The 18,790-nt window shown below is 41.2% G+C and overlaps 1 protein-coding gene across 3 annotated transcripts in view; it reads right to left on the reverse strand.

The window, feature by feature from the left end:
* Positions 1 to 124: 124 nt before the first annotated feature.
* Positions 125 to 18,790, reverse strand: part of furina (furin (paired basic amino acid cleaving enzyme) a) — an 83,359-nt gene continuing 64,693 nt past the window's right edge. For all 3 annotated transcript variants that reach the window (XM_087838120.1, XM_087838135.1, XM_087838127.1), the window contains exons 9-16: positions 17,297 to 17,509; positions 14,898 to 14,998; positions 13,710 to 13,813; positions 13,423 to 13,540; positions 8,248 to 8,427; positions 8,029 to 8,153; positions 6,221 to 6,343; positions 125 to 5,289 (exon numbers count right to left, since the gene is read on the reverse strand). In XM_087838120.1, coding sequence (XP_087694246.1) covers positions 4,682 to 5,289; positions 6,221 to 6,343; positions 8,029 to 8,153; positions 8,248 to 8,427; positions 13,423 to 13,540; positions 13,710 to 13,813; positions 14,898 to 14,998; positions 17,297 to 17,509 — 1,572 coding nt within the window. In that variant the 3' untranslated portion in view covers positions 125 to 4,681. The remainder of the gene's footprint in view (positions 5,290 to 6,220; positions 6,344 to 8,028; positions 8,154 to 8,247; positions 8,428 to 13,422; positions 13,541 to 13,709; positions 13,814 to 14,897; positions 14,999 to 17,296; positions 17,510 to 18,790) is intronic.

Genomic DNA, 18,790 nt, shown 5'->3' on the forward strand with positions numbered 1-18,790 from the left:
TTTTCTTGAAACTATTTTATGTACCATTAAACTGTCTACCATCTCTGTGCTTCTCGCATTCATTAACCAACAACAGCATCAAGTTTCAATCATTTAAGAACCATTTAAGTAAAAGAAAAACACATTCAAATTTGCATAGATCTTTATTTTTAGTAGAATCTATAATTGACATCAATTAAATAAAAAGGAGAAAACAAGAGCAAAAAAAAAAAAATCCTTAAATTACAAGAAAATTACACTGCACCTTTCATATAGTACAAAAATAGGCCTTATTTTAGAGTTATGTCCCATGTAGGATATTCATTCTTGTACATTACCATAGGTCACACGTATCTGTAAGGTACTGTGTGCAGCCACAGGTCAGGAACCTCAAGAAGAGGCGGGAGGAGGTCAACGGAGTTGACTGAGGCTGCTCCACTGACCGCTCCTCCATCACAAAGTGTTTCCTTTCTACTTTAACACGCGTGTGCACACACGGACGCACTCAGGTCTGATTCAGCCCTTAAGTTAATGGCGATGGGATACATTCTACCTCCTCCCTCCGCAGCTGCTGAACATACAAGGTGTCGTCGCAGATCGTCAAAAACGACAACAAAAAGAAAAAAGAAAAAAGGCAGAGGTGACTGAATGGTTTCAATAAAAACACTCTGAACACAAGCGAAGGGTCGATGGACTGTGACAACCTGAAAGCAACACATATTCATACTAAACAGCATTAAAATGATTGTCTTTGGTTATGCCAAAGATATTGCTCCTATTAACTTCATCCAACTTCATATTAATCTCACGTTAGACTACATCCTAAAGCAGGACGGGAGCAACGTCGAGCTCCACATGACTTAAATCAGCGATGTAAAGACGAGCCTTCATGGCAGCAATGAGGGAGTCTTCTCTTTATAACCAGGGCAGATGTTTTGCGACATGCAGTGCTTTTTTCCTTCTACATTTAAGAGCTCCACACGTTGGCGCTGCCAGTAAAGTGGTAGAGCTTTTAAGCTACGAGCTGCTTTCTGGCACTCGTCTTATTTTAGTGTGTGGGTTTTTTTGTTTTTTTTTATCGTATTCTCACCGTTAAAAGAATCAGCTGGCTGCTGATGGTTTTCTGCAGCTCCGGCGCTTCGGAAGCAGAAGCTACTTAATTCTGCCTGCATTCATGGATTTCCCAAGTTTAACACCCGATTGCGCAGCACTTTGAGATCATCTGATTAAAGTATTTTTTATTTTTACTTTTTTTTAAAATTCTTTTTAAGTTTTCAAGCTGCAGTGAATACAACATTAGCCAAGATGAATAAATCATTTCGTGTGCGCACTTGAGGGGCCACAGAAACCTGTCTGAACACCCAGCAGTGTTGGATTTTTAAGAAGAAAAAACAAAACCACTCTTCCTGGAAGCAATACAAGTCCAAAGGAAAATGCACAGCGCATAATCTTGACTAGACCAGGAATCAATTAGCCCACAGTAATTGGAACGCATTGGTTGAATCCCATGTTATACCTCTTCAAAAGATGCATCCAGAGTTTAAGAAAAACGGTTTATGGAAGCAATTTTGTTTCTGCATTAGCCCATTATCTGTTGTTTATACACTTCACAGCATGCTGGGAAGTCAATAAGATTTGGTGGCTCAAGTCTGAAGCTGGAGTTATTACATTTTTAAATTAGCACCCTCCTCAAAGTGGAACTAATCAAAGCCTAAATGGCAGTAGGCACTAATGTACAACCCACAGACCCCTGCAGAACAAGTCTGCCACATTAGCTTTGTTCCTTTTGGGGGCATTTTCTCCAAATCCTCATTTTCAGTTTGGCTTCTGATCCAGAAGCGGCCACAGTAAGCCAAATGTGTTACACCTGCACCAGCCATTCGAGATGAATTACGCTTCCTGGCTGAGCGCTGTGTTTGAAAGCATGCATACCAATCTTCCTCCATTCTTTGTAAGAGTATTTTTGGCAGGTATTGGTAATCAAAATCTTTATTCTTTTGCCTTTGGAGAATTTCTTTTTTCCAAATAAGACTTGATTTCTAAATCTGCAATTTAAATGATCTGCATACAGTGAATAACATTTTCTGTGGAGGCCTTTCTAGTGAGGCGGTTAAATTAAAAGTTAAAATCCATTTGTTTGTGTGCTTCTGCACCTTGCCCCCCTCCCACCCCAAAAGAAAACAAACAAACAAAGGAATTGATTGTCAGTGACAGAAACTTAAAAAGAATAAAATAAGGTCTGAAACCCCAGGAGGAGATGCCTGGGTAAAGATGAAGAAAACAAACGCCCCCAGCAATCTCAGGTTGATTTAGCACTTAAATGCTGGCCAACAAGATGTAAGAGGAATTCTCCTACCCAGCCTCTTTGAGTAAGAGGCTTTAACACCCAGGTGTGTCTGCACATGAATGCTGATCCTAAAGGCAATAAATTTTTAGGACAGATAGGAGTTCCAGGGGAGTAAAATTTACACAGCAGCTTTACAGTTTCTGAATTGCAATTGTTTGTTTCTCCTCTAAAATATAAATGTGACACACAAACCTACAGTCCTTAATTTAAATTACCATTTCCCAGAAGCGATTTCATATCTAACCTACATATAATCTGACCTCTATGATCATTTATCAGCTCCTCAAAACGGCGTACGAAACCTTGCTGAATGATATGAGAGGTAGATAAAAGGACGAGCAGCTGCAGTCGCCAATGCATGTCATCACCATGACAACCTCTCTCAGCAAGCTCCACTGATTTTGAAAATCATAATTTCAACATAACAAAAAAAGATCACTGGAATCAAAATGGCTACACTGGATTAAATAATGAGATGCAAATTTCAGATGATGACCAGCCAGGGAGGGAAAGAAGAAGGAGGAGGAGGAGGGGGACGAAGAAGAAGAAAAGAAAAAAACTTAAAGCAATTTTCCCTAAAGGAATGAATAAAATCTCTCAGAATAAATAGTTTGCTGCAGTATTATTCAGAATATAATTAATTGGCAAGTACACTAAAGACATCATCTGAAATTCAGATTAGATGCAGACTGGAGGGTAAGTGCAGAGATGCTGATGAGACGTGGAGTCTCGCTGCAGGATTTTTAAACAATATCGGAAATTTGAAGAAGAAAGCAGAGACTGGAAGGATGGAGGAAGGAAATCTTCACTTCAGAGGGCAGATAAACATTCCTGAACCTCATATGCAATAAACTAACACTCACTCGCACTCTCCCACACGCAAAGCAACTTTCACTCGTTAAGATATGCGGTGTGTTTGTAGTGCTGATGTGATGAGAGGAGAGCTGGTATATTGTTACAGCTCTGTCAAGAAATCAGTCACAAGTCAGTCAACACCTTCCAGCTGCTTTGAGAAGCTTTTGCGCTCAAGTCACACATTGTTTTGGGTTCTCTAAGCAGCCTTGCATCTTCTCCCACAGCCCCAGGATGTAAGCACTTAAGACACAGAAATTAAATATCCCTGGCAGGGATTATGCCTCAGGGTTGATTGAATAGCCTGCAAGTTTGTGTCTGTGTGTGTGTGCGCGTGTGTGTTTTGTTTTCTTATAATTTCCTTTTACTTTTTTGTTTTGATACCCTTCCATGTAATGGTTGGGGGAGGTTACGAGCACAGGAGAATTTATAGCTTCCAAAACAGGAATAAGTTCAGCTGGAATCCCAAAAGGCTGAAGGAGGCTTTGCTCGCTGAATGACTCACAGTTTGTTCTTTCAGAGCTGGGAGAAACCTTTTCACATAACAGGAACAATAACTGTACTGGCTTAAAAGTGACTGCATGAAATAAGAATTGTATCTTCAGTAGATACTGCAATTGTCATGTCATAGAGAGAGACACTGCAGAGATGGCATATCCTGAAAGGTCTGCTTTGTACGTCTGACTGCTGATGGATTATAAACCATTGAAGTCTGGATATTTTCTCATCAACTGCTACACTTTAGATTTGTTTGATCTTGAAAATGCACTTTAAAAATGTAAATAACTTGAGAGCATTGTATTTGTCAACAGATTATAGACAGCGAGGTCATTAAATGACACTTCAGAGAGAATAAATATTTTCAAATTGGATTTCATGGTTCATAATACAATTTTTGGCCATGACGTTTTAGTTAAAGCACTAAATATGACAGGACCCGCTTAAGCTTCTCTGCACTGTTCACTGTTCATTAGATTTACACGCTCACATTCACACAATGATTTAGAGATGCACACGCATACATGCACAGACACACACATACACGCAATCTCATCTGGCTACTGCACTGAGACTAAACGACACAGTGGGAGGAGAAAAAAAAGAGGAAGAAAGCAAATAATAATCATTTGTTTACTGTAACAAAAAGGAGCTGGAGGGGAAAATGGACTCTGCACAGACAGACACTGTTAGTGATTGAGGGCAAGGGGAGGGAGAGAGCCAGTTTAATAGAAAAGCGCCCAAGTGTGAACAGAGCAAAGCTCAGGCCATCCCGAGCTCTGAGAGACAACAGCTTCCCATCAGGTCTCCCACAGCACAGCGGAGCGACCAGATCCCGAAACAGAACTCAGATGAGAATCCGATAGGACAGAAAAAGAAAATGAACTGGAGATTAAACCAGAAAAAGACTGTGAGAGGAGACAGTCACCACAGCCCTGAATTATCAGACAAATGGTGGTGTGAGGATTTTAAAAGCAGGAGAGAGGGAGGGACGTGGAGGAGGCATTAAAGAGCACTTTGTGTTTTGATAAAGGCAGTCCTCTCATTTTGGACGTCAAACTCTTCGTTTTCCGAGTCTGTATTTACCCCTTCCTCCCCCCACACTGTTGGGATGCCACGGTACGACACCACCCTATTTCCGCCGAGACTGAAGGTGCCCCCGAGACCACCGCCAGCCTCCAGAGAGGGCAACTTGATGAGCGCGCCGGAGCGCAGCTGCAGCATCAGGAAGATGCCAGCGAAGGTGGCGATGATGGCCATGCAGCTGAGCACAGCAATGGTTATGGGGAGCCGGGAGCCTGACTCTAGCTGCGATCTCTGGTTACCTGGCCCTACCATGAAGCTATCAGGGGACTCGCGCATGTACTGGTTAAGATGCAGGCAGGTGCCAGAGTTGGGGTCCAGGGAGCTGTGCGGGGGGCAGGACAGACAGGACCGAGGGCTGAGGCTGCTGCAGGTCAGGCAGGGCTGTGGGCAGGGCAGGCAGGCTGGGACGGAAGCTGGTTCCATAAAGTTTCCCACTGTGTAGTTGAGAGGCTGGGAGCCCACCGAGAAGCCTGCTGGACATTCTTTCACACAGCCCTGCTGAAAGAGGTAGTAGCCTGCATTGCACTCTGTAACACATAGAGAAATAGAAATGAACATCGGCACCTTTCAGCTCTTCATATGAGTCACACAACCAGAAAACAGAACCAGGATTCGTGCCCTGTGAAAGCACAGAGAGCACATCTAACAAGGCTGTGCCTGCCCTCTCTGTTTCAAGGCAATTTTTTGTTTTGTTCTTACACTTTTACTAGAGCTGCTTTCACTTACTAAATCTTTACATGTCTATGCTGAGTGCAGCACACTTAAACAAGACACATTTCCATAGGCACCAAGTTCAGATGCAGACCATCGCCTGTAGTGACAATTAACAGACAACGGTGAGGGTAATAGAGCTGAAAACAGGAGACCCAACAGAAGGAAGAAATTTTTGCTTCCTGCTGTATCTTGTCTGCTTGTTCAAAAACAGAATTATAGTTTTGAGCCCTGAGACATAGCACACCCAGTGCCATATGACACATGGATATGACAACACATGATAATCACATACATGATAACTACATCGCACTCACCCTGTTTATAAGCATGCAAGTATCACTGAAAGCCTGTAGGGGTCAGACTGGCACTGTTTCAGGAAACGTACTTCACACTGCCTTGGTGCTCAGTGGCATGTTTAGACCTTGCCTATAGCACTAGTTGGACTCGGCAGAACACAGCAGAAGGATTACCTTTATTTTAAATGAGGTTATTAAAAAGAGACGTGGAGTAAACAAGTCTGAGCAGAAACCAGCTCTTATATTAAATTTTATGCAAATAATAAGGCTACACAATGGAGTTGTGCATAGACAAGTTTGCATAGAAATACAGACAAAAGGCAAATGGATGCAGCCGAGATCACATGAACGGGCTACTTCAAGTGTAACACCTTAACATAACACTACACTTCTCCTCTACTGTGGCTGAAAGGACCTGTGAGGAGCAAAGCAGAGACAACAGTCTTACCAATGCATATCTGCCTCAGATCCAACGTCTTGCAGCTGTCATTGCCAGGCTGAGACTTTTCAGAGGAGCTGGAAGTTGTTGAGCCGGTGCCATACAGCACCAGGATGAACTGGGTCAGAGTGCCTGGGCGGAGAGACAGATGAAAAACTAAAATTAACTGTGGGGGGGTGAAAAAAGTAGGCCTGTCAAGCCCAGCAAGGCTCCAGCACTCCCTTGGGTGGTTTTTGTAAATGTACCCTCATCTCCTATTAGACTCTTGGATTTTCTGCATAAAGTGACAGAAAATGACTCCTTGATATGGGCTGCAAATTTAAAGACAGCATGATTTCACTCTGTGCCTAACAAGTTGTAAAGAGCACATCTCTCAAAAATCATTGAAGTGTGGGGCCTCATGAGAGGTTCCACTTTAGTAAATCACTCCTTACTGAGGAGGGAGGCGTGAGAGTTGAATCTAGATCTTTTTTTCTAAAGTATTTTGGCTGAATATGGTGCTGTGGATGGACCTGCTTTGTGTGATGATCCACGGCCAACCATAAACACTGAAGAATTTGTCATCCTTCCTGCAATAAGGAAAAAAGTCTGCACAGCCATACAGTCGACTAGTATAAAAATAGCAACAACACTTTGGACACAGAAGCCACTTGATCTCTAATCTCTTGGCACTAGCCCTTCAACCCTTGAGCTGAACTGTAGGCCCAACAGATTAAAGGTTACATTAAATAACACTCAAGTAATGTCATTCAGGGTCATTCTGGTGACCTAGTGGTGACCTCGTTTAGGTTTAAGACTGTTGAAAACATTCAATGTGGACTCTGAGGATCTTCGATCAGCATTTTCCAGATAAAGAGGGAAGATAAACTGATACTAAATTAGATAAAGCCTGGAAGCAATCAATCATTGCACAATGATCAGCCGCAACATTTAAACCAGGAGAAGCAATTATCTTGATACAATATAATGTTCTGCTGGAGGATGATCTGATATCGTCGTGTTGGTGTTGTTCCCAGATCATCATGAAAATGTTGTTCCAGGTTCAACATTGCAAGTGACCAATCACATTGTTGTGACGTTATTCTTTTGCGCGCCAAGCCATTCGTGCATTTATGAAATTCCAATGTTGCAAGGACAATATCAATTCTGCTTACCGTTTATTAAACGGTTAGGGTCAGGGTCCGTTGATCGGCGGACAGAGGCGGTTTCTCGCAGCTTAAGTACAGTTTTTTGTTTTACGGCGTTTTTTCCCAAAGTCGCAAAAGTATGACATCACAACATTCTGATTGGTCACTTGCAATGTTGATCCTGGAACAACATTTAGTATGATGATCTGGGAACAACACCACGACGATATCAGATCATGCTCTGCTGGATGTTACTTTGGCACATATCACACACCCATGATTGCTGCATACCAAGTTTACTCAACCTTTTGAGCACCATCCCCAACAGCATGTAAGGGGGAGGACGACAATGTGCCCTACTGATAAAATTTAAAAGCCCAGGAAGAGCTTGGAAAATGTCAAAGAGCACAAGGTGTTGACTTGGCTTCCAACAATCTTGGACCTCAGCTTTAATTAAGCAATTTTAAAATTTAGAAGTAATAAAATCAGTTCATGATGGGACTAAACTGCAACCTACAGGACCGTCACTGTGAAGCCAGACACAACAGGAAGGCCCCAGAAGTGCCCTGTCCATGCCCCGATGAGTCTGAGCAGTTGGATGGCACAAGGAGGAGGATTATTTACCAGGTGGTTGTAACGATGTGGGTAACTGGTGTATATTATCTATATGTAATAACAAAACTGCTTTACCATAGTCACTGGCACCTGCCACATTCTCAATTTCAAGCATCCACGCCCCAGTAGGGTCCTCATCCCAAGAGTGGGTGGTCATGAAAGCCCAGTCATTAAACCCCTCTGATGAGTAGTCATGAGGCCTGCAGGAAAACAAGCGGGAGCGTAAGGAAGTATTTTATGATTACCAGCACGCACTGTAGATCACCATGTTTGTGTAGTTGTGCATTTTTTTACCTGGGGTGGAGCAGTGTGGAGCGTGTGCCAGCAGGACTAATGAGGTGGATTGCCAGGTTTCCCCTCCGGTTGTAGGACAGAGTGAGCCGGGCCTGGACGTGCTCTAATGAGGTCACATGACTGTCTGTCCCCATGCAGCCGTCCACACTCTTGTTAATATATAAATGGCTGCCAATGTTCCTGTTAACCGACACATTAAGTCAGTGATGGACATTACTTACGGATTGTGTGTCAGTGGAATTATTAGTGGCTTATTACTAAGTGTACCACATTTTGCTCTTGGACACTGAAAGCCAACAAAAGGTGATTCGTTTCAAGCCTTGAACAGGATTAGTGTCTCGACCTGTAGCACCCCTATCCTCTGTGAAAGTAAACACACCTCTTTTTTCCTCCCCCCCACTAAAATCCGCTTAGGAGATTATACGCATCCACAACAGTTTAGAGGAGGAGGAAGGTGCAGGGTTTTAGTGGCACAGATGTGCCAAATTATAGACAAGATGGTCATTAAACTGCATCCAGACGGAGTCCCTTCAGGTTTAGGATAAGTCACATTTTTCAGGAAGCGATGAAAGGGCAGCATACAGTAAACACCTTTGACCTTTAAAGCAGCCTCACATGGGAAAAGTCATGTAAAAGGTTAATTTTCTGCACTATTCAGATGCCAATGAGTCATATAGTGACTGCCCATGATAATATTATAATGCAAATTGACAGCCACGCAGCATTTAAGCATGCTTGCAAAACGTATTTCATGGTTTCTCGAGGTGGGGACAGAAAATCTTAGAGAAATGGAAATTTATACCGAGAGCTGTTGAGGTTGATTTATCATTGGCAGTTGACTGCTGCAGCACAAGCGACTGTGATTTAGGGTCTGGAAGCAGCTAAATTTGTGGCAGTACTGGAAACATAGAATCTGCTTTTACAAGCACACTCAGACAAAAATAAATAATTAAAAAAAAAAAAAAAGAAGAAGAAAGAAGAATAAAAAGCTGCAAACCTAACCATCAATCTGCCATTTAGTGTGAAAGCTCAACAAGTAAATGAGAAGCTACACCTTACTCTCCCTTTCCCTTTATATCAAGAGCTAGTAAAATAAAAATCTATTTTTTCTTACTTCATATGTTGTCGGATTCCAATTTGTCATAATAACTGTTACATAAATCCTTACTTTTTTGCACGTTGGTTTTTCTTCAACATGCCAGCTGATTTCGGGTCATTTTTCTTTTCCTCTCCTTATATTGCTCAGCCACACTAAAGTAAAAATAGGATAATATTGTTCTTGTGATTAGGGGAGAAAAAAAAAAATATGGGGAAGCCATAGAGACAGATTGCTGGTTGCCCAGCATGCGTATAGTATAGCTCGGACCAACTGCAATCACTTTCAGACAGGCTGGCAAAGGTCTGCAAATATTTGCAGTCTAATTTATAAATGCAAATTAAATTCATCACAGTCAGTCAATGAATCTAACTCAATGTGCACCAATGAGCACAACTCATCCTAGAGCGCTCTCCTTAGAACAGGGAACTCAACTCATCTGGTCGTCAGCTGCTTGTATTCTGGGTATATTGTTATGAAAAGTACGGTTGGTTCTATTTTAAGCCTATAAGGTTATGGCTGGACTCTGAATGCAAGTAGTTAATGTGAATTTCTGTGTATGCAGACAAAAGCAGATTTGCAATCTCACTAATTTATCACAGCAAATCACAAACAGACTCCATGCAAGTTCCAGTTTGTCTCCTTTCAACTGCCAACTGATAGAAGACCGACACAATCTTATTGCAGTTTTATCATCGTTTTGATGCATCAAGATTGCTTTACAGGTGGCAACTGACTGAGTGGTCAAAGACGTGATCTAAGCAGCTAAAGGCATTGAGACTGCACATTTATTGCACATGGTTGCAATTATTTGGCCACGCCATGCTTTCAACCACTTACCCCAAGTCTGTCTGTAGCATTAAACCACCTTTGGAAACATTTTGTTTCCAATTTAATTGGCTGTCTTTTTAAGTGCGTAAAGTGGGTTACGCAAAAAGACCTAAAAATCAACCAATCAACATGTGCATAATCAAAACTATCCCTCCAGCACAGACGTGTTCATTTCAATTCGTTGTGCATAAAGCTTTTGAACAAACACCACATGTGTAAGCCAAACGTGAAGCATTCCCATGCGTTTGGCAAAATCTAGGAAAAACAAAAAGGGATGTTTCCAAATTATAAATCGCTTTTTAAAAACTATGCGAGAGCTTTTAACTGAAGCCATACAGTTTTTATTTGCGAAAGATTTTGCAGACCTGGTAGTAATTTGCATCAACTTTTGTGCGAAGGAAATGGGCACACATTGATCACATTCAGTGTTCTTACAGTACATTGACACACATTTGCAACAAAGCCTGCCTCGTTCAGTCAGGCATACAGGAGCTTTTCTGTCTGCTCGTGTCACTCAAACCTAATTCCCCATCTCACGGCTACAAAAGTAAATGGCCTAATGTTACTGTAATTATGGTTATAATAATTCACTTTGGTCTTTAAATATAATAATTGTGCAGTATTGTTGGACTTAATAATATAATAATAATATCATCATAAAATGACAAATGTGTTCCAGCTTTTTTGTGCATGTAAAAGGCCTGCATAGCTACACAGCCCTTCCAAAGAGAGAACATTGCTTCTGAACCACTGGCTGGTTTTCCTTCAGGAATCTACATCAGTCAAGTCTTTTAAGTAACTCCAACTCTAAAATATCTCAGTCGTGGTATCTATGGAGCTCAGGACAAGGCAGAGGAGTGTTATTTTGATAGAAAAGTCCCCAAGAATGAGTTTGAGCACTGCAGAGCTATAACTTTGCCTTGATGAACTATGCTGAAATGTTTAAATGGCCAATCAGAAATTGAACGGATTTGAAACAAGGACGAGGTGCGAGTTACTGTGTTTTCATGGTATCATATTCACCATGCTGGCTTTTTTAAAGCCAGTGTTTCCCTGACAGTACACATGTGAACTAGTAACTCAGGTTATTCCTAAAAATGTTAAAACATCATGTTTTGCCTAATGCGGGAGTCTCTCCTTGAGCCAGGTCTTCTTACAGTTCGAATTCATACAGCTAAACTCTTGTTTATACTTACTAGCTATAATCCTAAAACAACAAACTCACAGGACAGGAGTTAATGGATATAACCACTCAGTCCCATTTGTTCACCCAGTTGACCAATCAGAGCAATTTAAGCTTAGTTAGATTGGAGCCTTTTTTAAAAAATTAAAACAAAAAACCCACAAACCCATTTTTACAAGCCCTCTTTAAATGACTGTGACACCGTTACAGTTTAGACGATAGACAAAATTCAAACAGTTTCAGACAAAGACACAGAGATATTCACTGCATCATGATAGCACAAAGCAATCACACGGGACAGCTGTCTGCACAGACAGAAAAATCTGCCTCACCCAGATTTAACTATGTGTGCCTCACATTACTGTAACTCCACAACCATTTTGGGTTACAGAGAAAATTCAAATGAGTTCTGAAAGATGAGAATTATTTTGTAATTTTACAGCCAAAATGACAAAATCTGTCCAAGCGGCCTGTTTGATACTCGGGTGATAAAGGGTTCAAATGGAGCGTCTGTTGAGTGTATTCTGGTGTAATATACGCCGTATCAGGAAACTGATGTGTTACTGAATATAAAAGCATGTAAATGTATGCTAGCAGAACACAAAATAAAATTATGAGCTGGTAAATGAGCATAATATGGGCTCAGTAAGCATGCGGTCATGACTCTGTCAGAGGTAATGAGTGAAAGTAACTGACAGTGAGAAAGATACTGAAACCCTGCCTGCTCACTTATTACAAGACAGTCTTGATAAATACGTCAGCTAAACACCTAAAATGTAAATTAAATAACCTGCCTTGACTGCTGTTCCCAGACGCTCAAACCATCTGCTCTGAGCGTCTCATAGCTCCAGTAAAAGAGAGGAACCTCAAAGCCAGCAAGGGAAGTGACAGGCAGCGCATAATGAAGAGGCGATGTCGGACTGGATTTAGACTGAGACACCAGCAGGAGGAGGAAAAAAATGGCTAGGAAGAAATATATAGTCTCAACAGCGAGAGGTACACATGAATTGACAAACTATTATCTTTCTTTTAAGTGTTTTGTCTCAAGTTTGAGTCTCGCGCACACAAAATGACAGGCATTTCAACAGGCGCCCAAAGCCAACATGATGAAGACACGATGTGTCGCTGCGCCAAAGCTTGACAGCTCAGTCTCAAGTCACAAGCATCTCCAAAACCTTTGTTTTGTTATGAGTTACCAATTTAATGTTGATTTCTGTTTTCATTACTCTTTTAACTTACCATTTCTGAAAAATGTAGGCTTCTTATCATTGTATTTAACGAATGTTTGAAGTCAAAGAACAAAGCGGCTAGAAATAAACAAGCTGTCTTTGATGGATATTTGGCGCATTCTCTTTTAATGTAGCATTCACTGCTGTTATTGCTCTACCCCTCTTTTTCTTTGCGTTTAACATTCACCTCTTCAAACTTTATCTATTAAAATAGTGTTCATAATTGCATAGATGATTACAAATAATTAGAATATTTAGTAATTAGTATAACTGGGGCTGGGGGGTTTTTTGGTCCATAATATGGGTCAAGCTCCAAAAACACTGAAGCATCAATTTGCTCTAATCCAATGAGATAATTTCCTCCAGAGACACATATGACTTAGTTTAATAACTAGGCTGTGTGGGTTTTAGTCAAAGCAATTTAAACAAATAAGTTGTTTTTAGAAAATTGACAGCTGTAACGTGTGCAGACCACAGTGGCCATGGGAGACCAACACAGTGCGTCTCACGAAAACACATGCGAATAAACAAAACAACCAAATTAAGAAAACACAATTCAATCAAAAACCTGAAGATACAACATAAGCAAAAAAATGTGCTGCAAGTATCCCAGACTACAATGGTAATGATTCCAGGAGACACGTGAACCGAGCCGGGACACACTGTGTTCTTAAATGCAAACATATCTATAAATTTGCTTCTGTTGTGTTTATGTACACGTGTTTGTGTGTCTGTTGCAGTGTGTTTCCCCTCTTTGCGTCACCTTAACAGTTTCTTGTGATCAGGGTGCTGAGATAAACCGAGCTGCGGTATTAATGAGCCTCCGGTGTACTAACCTTGGCTCGCTGACCATGGTGATGACGCATTTTCGTTGTGGTCCCACATTGGTCCACGTTTTTGCCATGGACACGATACCACCGGCATCAAGTAGACCATATCCGTACGAGTGGCTGACTGTAGAAAGCAAGAGGAAATGTTAGCCGGTATCCTGGCTCTCCCAGCTGGTGTGCATTTCAACCTCTGTCCAGTTAAATCTGGTTTATGTGATGCACACTAATAATGAGCCTCGCAGGCATCTGCAAACTGCAGTGGGTTGATGAAAACTTGAAAGGAGCTGCTGTACCTTTGCGCCCGACTCCATTGGTTCTCCAGTCATTGGTGAGCAGGTGGGCAGGTTGAGAAGTTCGTACAACCAGATGTTGCATGTCCCTCCAGGTCAGGTTTTTACTGGAACACGTGTACGTGCACACGCAGACACACACACAGAAAGAGACAGACAGCACACAAACAGCGACATATATGGTAAGTTTGGCTTAAAATTCAAGTTGAGCCACTGAAACTACATCATCCTATAGTCTTAAGCTGCTGATGGACAGGTGATTGAATTCAGAATACAGCGATTTAGCAGTCACATTCTTTCTTGGCTTGCATAAAATCTTAAGTCGACACGTATTTCAAGTCCTCTTCTGCCCTTTGCGAGACATTTTCCAAAGCATCATTAATCTTTATGCAGGCAAGCAAGTTGGTATTTACCAAACGCAAAAAGGGCTTACATGAAGTCACAACTGGCCTCTCTGTTGTGATTAAATGCGTACAGGCTTTTTAGTCTTATTGTGGATTTGGAGAAAATGAGGCTTTTTAGATAATAACTTTGCTGACTCACTTTGTCATCAAATTCATTCCTAATTGCAGTCTTTTTCCATCACCTCACTCTGTTTTGCCACAAGACTAATTACTCGTTTTCGGCGCTCTTCTGACGTCCGTGTTTGTCTCTCCATTAGTGCTGCGTGACTAGATAAGAATGATTAGCGCTCACATCCAAATGGTGTTGTTTGTAAGTGCACAGTTGAAATCTGTGGCAGAGGGGTTAAAAAGTAATTCATAAAATGGGATAATCACGCAGAACTAATGTATAAACATTCAGCACCAGCAGTAAAAGCTTAATTTAATAGAAGAATTAAAAAAAAAAAAAAAAAAAAAATGTTTAAAAACTGGGCCTGGAAAAGTAAATATTTTACTTTTTGGAAAAAATGCAGGGTTTTTTGTTGTTGTTTTTTTTAAATTGAGTTTGCTGTTGGGAAACATTAGAAAGAGATAACAGTGGAGCATTTCTACAAACTACTCTGGCATTCTGAAAACTTCAATATCTGAGTTTGGAAAGAAACTGTTGCAATCTCTAACAAGCTTGTGCCATTTTCCCCTCCCTAAAAACAAAAGCCAGCAGATATTAAACGCTAGAATAAGGCTGTACAGCTGAAAAGAATAGCAAGAACTAGTCGGACTCAGAAAAATGATGGCGATAAGCACTTACTTGGCCTCAAGGGCAAGAGCGATGATCCCAGCAGCCAGAGGAGCAGAGGCAGAGGTGCCTGTGTGAGAATCCGTGCATTTTGATTTGAGGTCTGTAGTCACCTAAGCAAGATGAACACAGTGAATTTAAGTATCACAGCATTCCTCCTCCTTTTTCTCACGTTTCCATTTTGTTCTCATGAACTCGTATTTCACTTGGCGCTGCTAGAAGGAAAACAGCTAATGCAATATTCTAACTGTGCTCCGTCCTCAGTGTCTATTTTCTTCATGTAATTCTATGTAGCTCATCACTTGACAATGAAGGTATTCAAATCTCAGCTGTATTATTATTTTTAAATTCACAAGATATTTCACTTTCTTGTAACCCGATAAATTGGAATTTGCTTCCCTCGAATGAGTAAAAACCTTTATCCTCCATGTCACGATCCTGGGTCTTATGACCCAGTGTTTTGAGTTTTAGTTCTTTTGATGTTTATAGTGTTTGTTTAAGCTTATTAGGTTTCTTATGTTCATTTGCTTATTAGCTCCCTCTTGTGTTTTCAACCCCTGTGACGTCTCCCTTGCCCTTCGTGTGTTTCATGTCTGTGTGTCTTATGTTGTCATGTCTGCCTCTCATGTTTCCTGTTTTATTTTGAAGAGATCTTGTGTTCCTGTGTTCATCGTGTTTAGTTTTACTCTTCCACTGTGACATCATTATGTTCATGTGTGTCAGCTGTCCCCCATGTGTTCCCACTTCTCTCATTAGCCTCCTGTGTGTATTTAGTCTGTGCGTTCTCATTCAGTCTTCGTCGGATCGTCTGTGTTGTTCCCATGTCAAGTCCTGCGTTCAGGTTTTCATATATCTAGAGATCTAGATCTAGATCTAGATCTCTTTGTTTGTTTTTCTGCCAGGGTTTTTCATAGTTCGTGCTTCCTTTCTAGTTTACCCAGTTTAGGTTATTGCTTAGTTTGCATTGTTTTTGCCCTTTTATTTTGTACTGTTCTGTCTGCCTTAATAAACAGCTCATCAGTTAAGTTTGAGTTTTAGAATGTCTGCACCTGGGTCCACTCTTCACACTCCACGCAGTTTGCCTCGGCAAACTGTGACACTCCATCACTTCTTCACTTATTATCTCATGTATTTGCTAGGGAGAGAGAAATCATCTAATGGGTAGAGCAGAAAAATAAAACCAGAGAAACCATATAAGCTTATGTTTTGCTTCTTTTGAACAAGTCTTGTTTTTACTGGACTGCTCTAGCAGAGATCGTTTCAATGACCCCCAGCACTCTGCTGTAGTTGTACTGGGCAGCTCCCAGGTGAGAATTTTCTGCAGCTACATGAATACAAAGAATTGTGGTGTATTTGTCCTCAGGAAAAAAAAAAAACATCTGCTGGAAGATAAAGGTTACAAAACACTGCCTGGTGATAAGACCCCAAGTCACCCATTGTATAATTCTGGAGGTGAAATCAATCAGTGCTACTGAATGAAGCTGATACAAAAGCAGCTTGGATCAGAAACTGCTGACCAGTGCAGAGCATACAGAAACTGATCTTTTAACAGACTGAGGGAATAATAAATGCACTGCAAGAATGACTTTAATGGTCATTATGCATTCAGGAGCCTTAGGTTCACATATAACTCACTTTAATTTGAAAGCGACAGATGGAATACATGTGATTTAAAGAAAAAAAACAAGTGAAGATATTCCTGTATAACCTCAGAGATCCAGATCTCTCTTCCCACCTACTCTAGCTCTTTATTCCTGGCTTCATGAATGACAACACTATTAAATGAGTGCATCACTGAAGCATTAAGGAACCAGCCACACGTCACGGAGATGTCATAATCTGCCCATCCAGTTGGTCTGTCAGCTAGGGTGCATGCAAGAGAAAGAAACTGTGTGTGTGTGTGTGTGTGTGTGTGTGTGTGTGTGTGTGTGTGTGTGTGTGTGTGTGTGTGTGTGTGTGTGTGTGTGTGTGTGTGTGTACACGTGTGAGAGACAAAGAGGGAAACAGCATTTGTGACTAGAGTGTTAAGCAGCAACAGATTGCCAGATGGAGTTTCAGCCAGTCACAATTCATAATCATTTTAATGGCCCAAAACTGAATGAATGGTGAAGAAGTGGAAACAAAAGCAGCAAAGAATGAAGAAGCTAGCTGTGATTCACACATGGAGGGTACAGAATGAAAATGCTGAAAAAGCTTAATGTACTGTGTGCAGAATTAATCGCAATGAGATTAAAATTTATCTCCAACCATTAAAATCATCAATTTATTAAGTTCTCCAGGCTTCCTGCTTCTCAGACTTTAAACTGTTCCAGATGTTTTAGGTGGTAGTGAGCTGTATTTTTGCAGTGTGCGTTAGTACTTTTTGTGCAACCTTTGCAGCAGGCGGCAAAATCTGGAAAGAGTCAACTCACTATCTGCTTCTCGTTTAGATTTCCCGAGCTGTAGGTGGTGGCAAGGGTGGAAGAGCAAGCCTCGCTGTACCAGGGGACATTGCCGTTCTGTGTGGAGCTGCTGATGGACAGCGTGTAGATGCTGTTGGTGTAGCCGTCACAATTGCAGCTGTCCTTCTCCCGTCCTCCATTACCAGAAGCCCACACAAAGATGGAGCCTAAACCACCGCGTCCCTGGAGAACACACAACATAGATTTAAACAAACAGGAAAATAAAAGACAACCACATGTTCTTTCATCCATGTGTGCCAAAGACTAACAGTATCCACAGAAGAACAAAATCTCATTCAATCTTTAATAGGAAGCCCAATTATAGTGGGGCAAGTTCACTTCAGAGCTCGCTTCAAAAAGAGTCCCATTAAAATCCAACGTACAGGCCTGGGTGGTCACTCACTAAATTACAAAGAGCCAAATATCGCATGACAGCAATTCAATATGGAAAGGCAGTATACGACAACAGCTCATTGTAATAAATCATCCAACCTCTCAGCCTTTGAAGTGCAATAATTTTCATCTAAGAGCGGCTTTATTGTATTGAGTGGCACTGTCTCTCTCTCTCTCTCTGCATTGATCACTTCCAGCCATGCACCACCCACACCACCATCTGACAGTGCTGTCACTGTGGCAATTATCTTAGTAGTCAGTGTCAGCGGTTCCAATCAAGCTTTATGGCACATGCTTTGAATCCTACTGCTCCATAACAAGACTCGGTGTTAGCGGGATGGATGTGTTTATTCATGGCGTGCAGATGTGAGAGGTCGGGGTGTGATCTGTATACTTACTAATCTGTTAACTTGTTCATTTCACATATCTGACACACACCCAGTGTGTCACATGCATTAAAACAAGTCAACAACAGGGCTGATGACATGACGGTATGCATGGTCGCTTAGTATTCAGATCGCGTCGTTAGATGTTGGCAGAAAAGTTTCTGAAATTACTTTTCTGCAAACCCTCTACGTGTATGTGCATATAGATAAGCATGTGTTTGGAAGCTTTTGATTATAAATGCTTGTCATTAAGCAATTTAAAGCTCCGCTAACTTAATGGAATTTAATTGGAATTCTTAAAAACAACCTTGGGAAGGTGGGAAATAAGCAATGAATTCACACTTAAAGAAAGCACAACCTGATTATCTAAAAAAGATGCAAAGATAAAAGACGAACTCAGAGTTTAATAAGTACCCTTCAACTAGCAAAAAAGGGAGGGAGGGTGGGGGGGGGGGAGACATAAACACACAAACAAACATTTGATTTCTGCCAGTGCTGCCGCTTTTCATTTTCTAGGAGTTTTCTTCCTGGGTGGCTTTCAGAGGACATTCCTTTCTATTCGTAATTGTCGGGGTCAAAAAATGCTTTGTTCTTCCCGCTTGTGTCCTCTCATGCTTGAACAGTTCAATTACTGACTGCTGAAAGGAAGCGACACACAGGCAGTAAATAATTTCTGCATAATTTC

Source organism: Neolamprologus brichardi, chromosome 1, assembly GCF_056152115.1.
Source record: "Neolamprologus brichardi isolate AB-2024 chromosome 1, ASM5615211v1, whole genome shotgun sequence".
NCBI lineage: Eukaryota > Metazoa > Chordata > Actinopteri > Cichliformes > Cichlidae > Neolamprologus > Neolamprologus brichardi.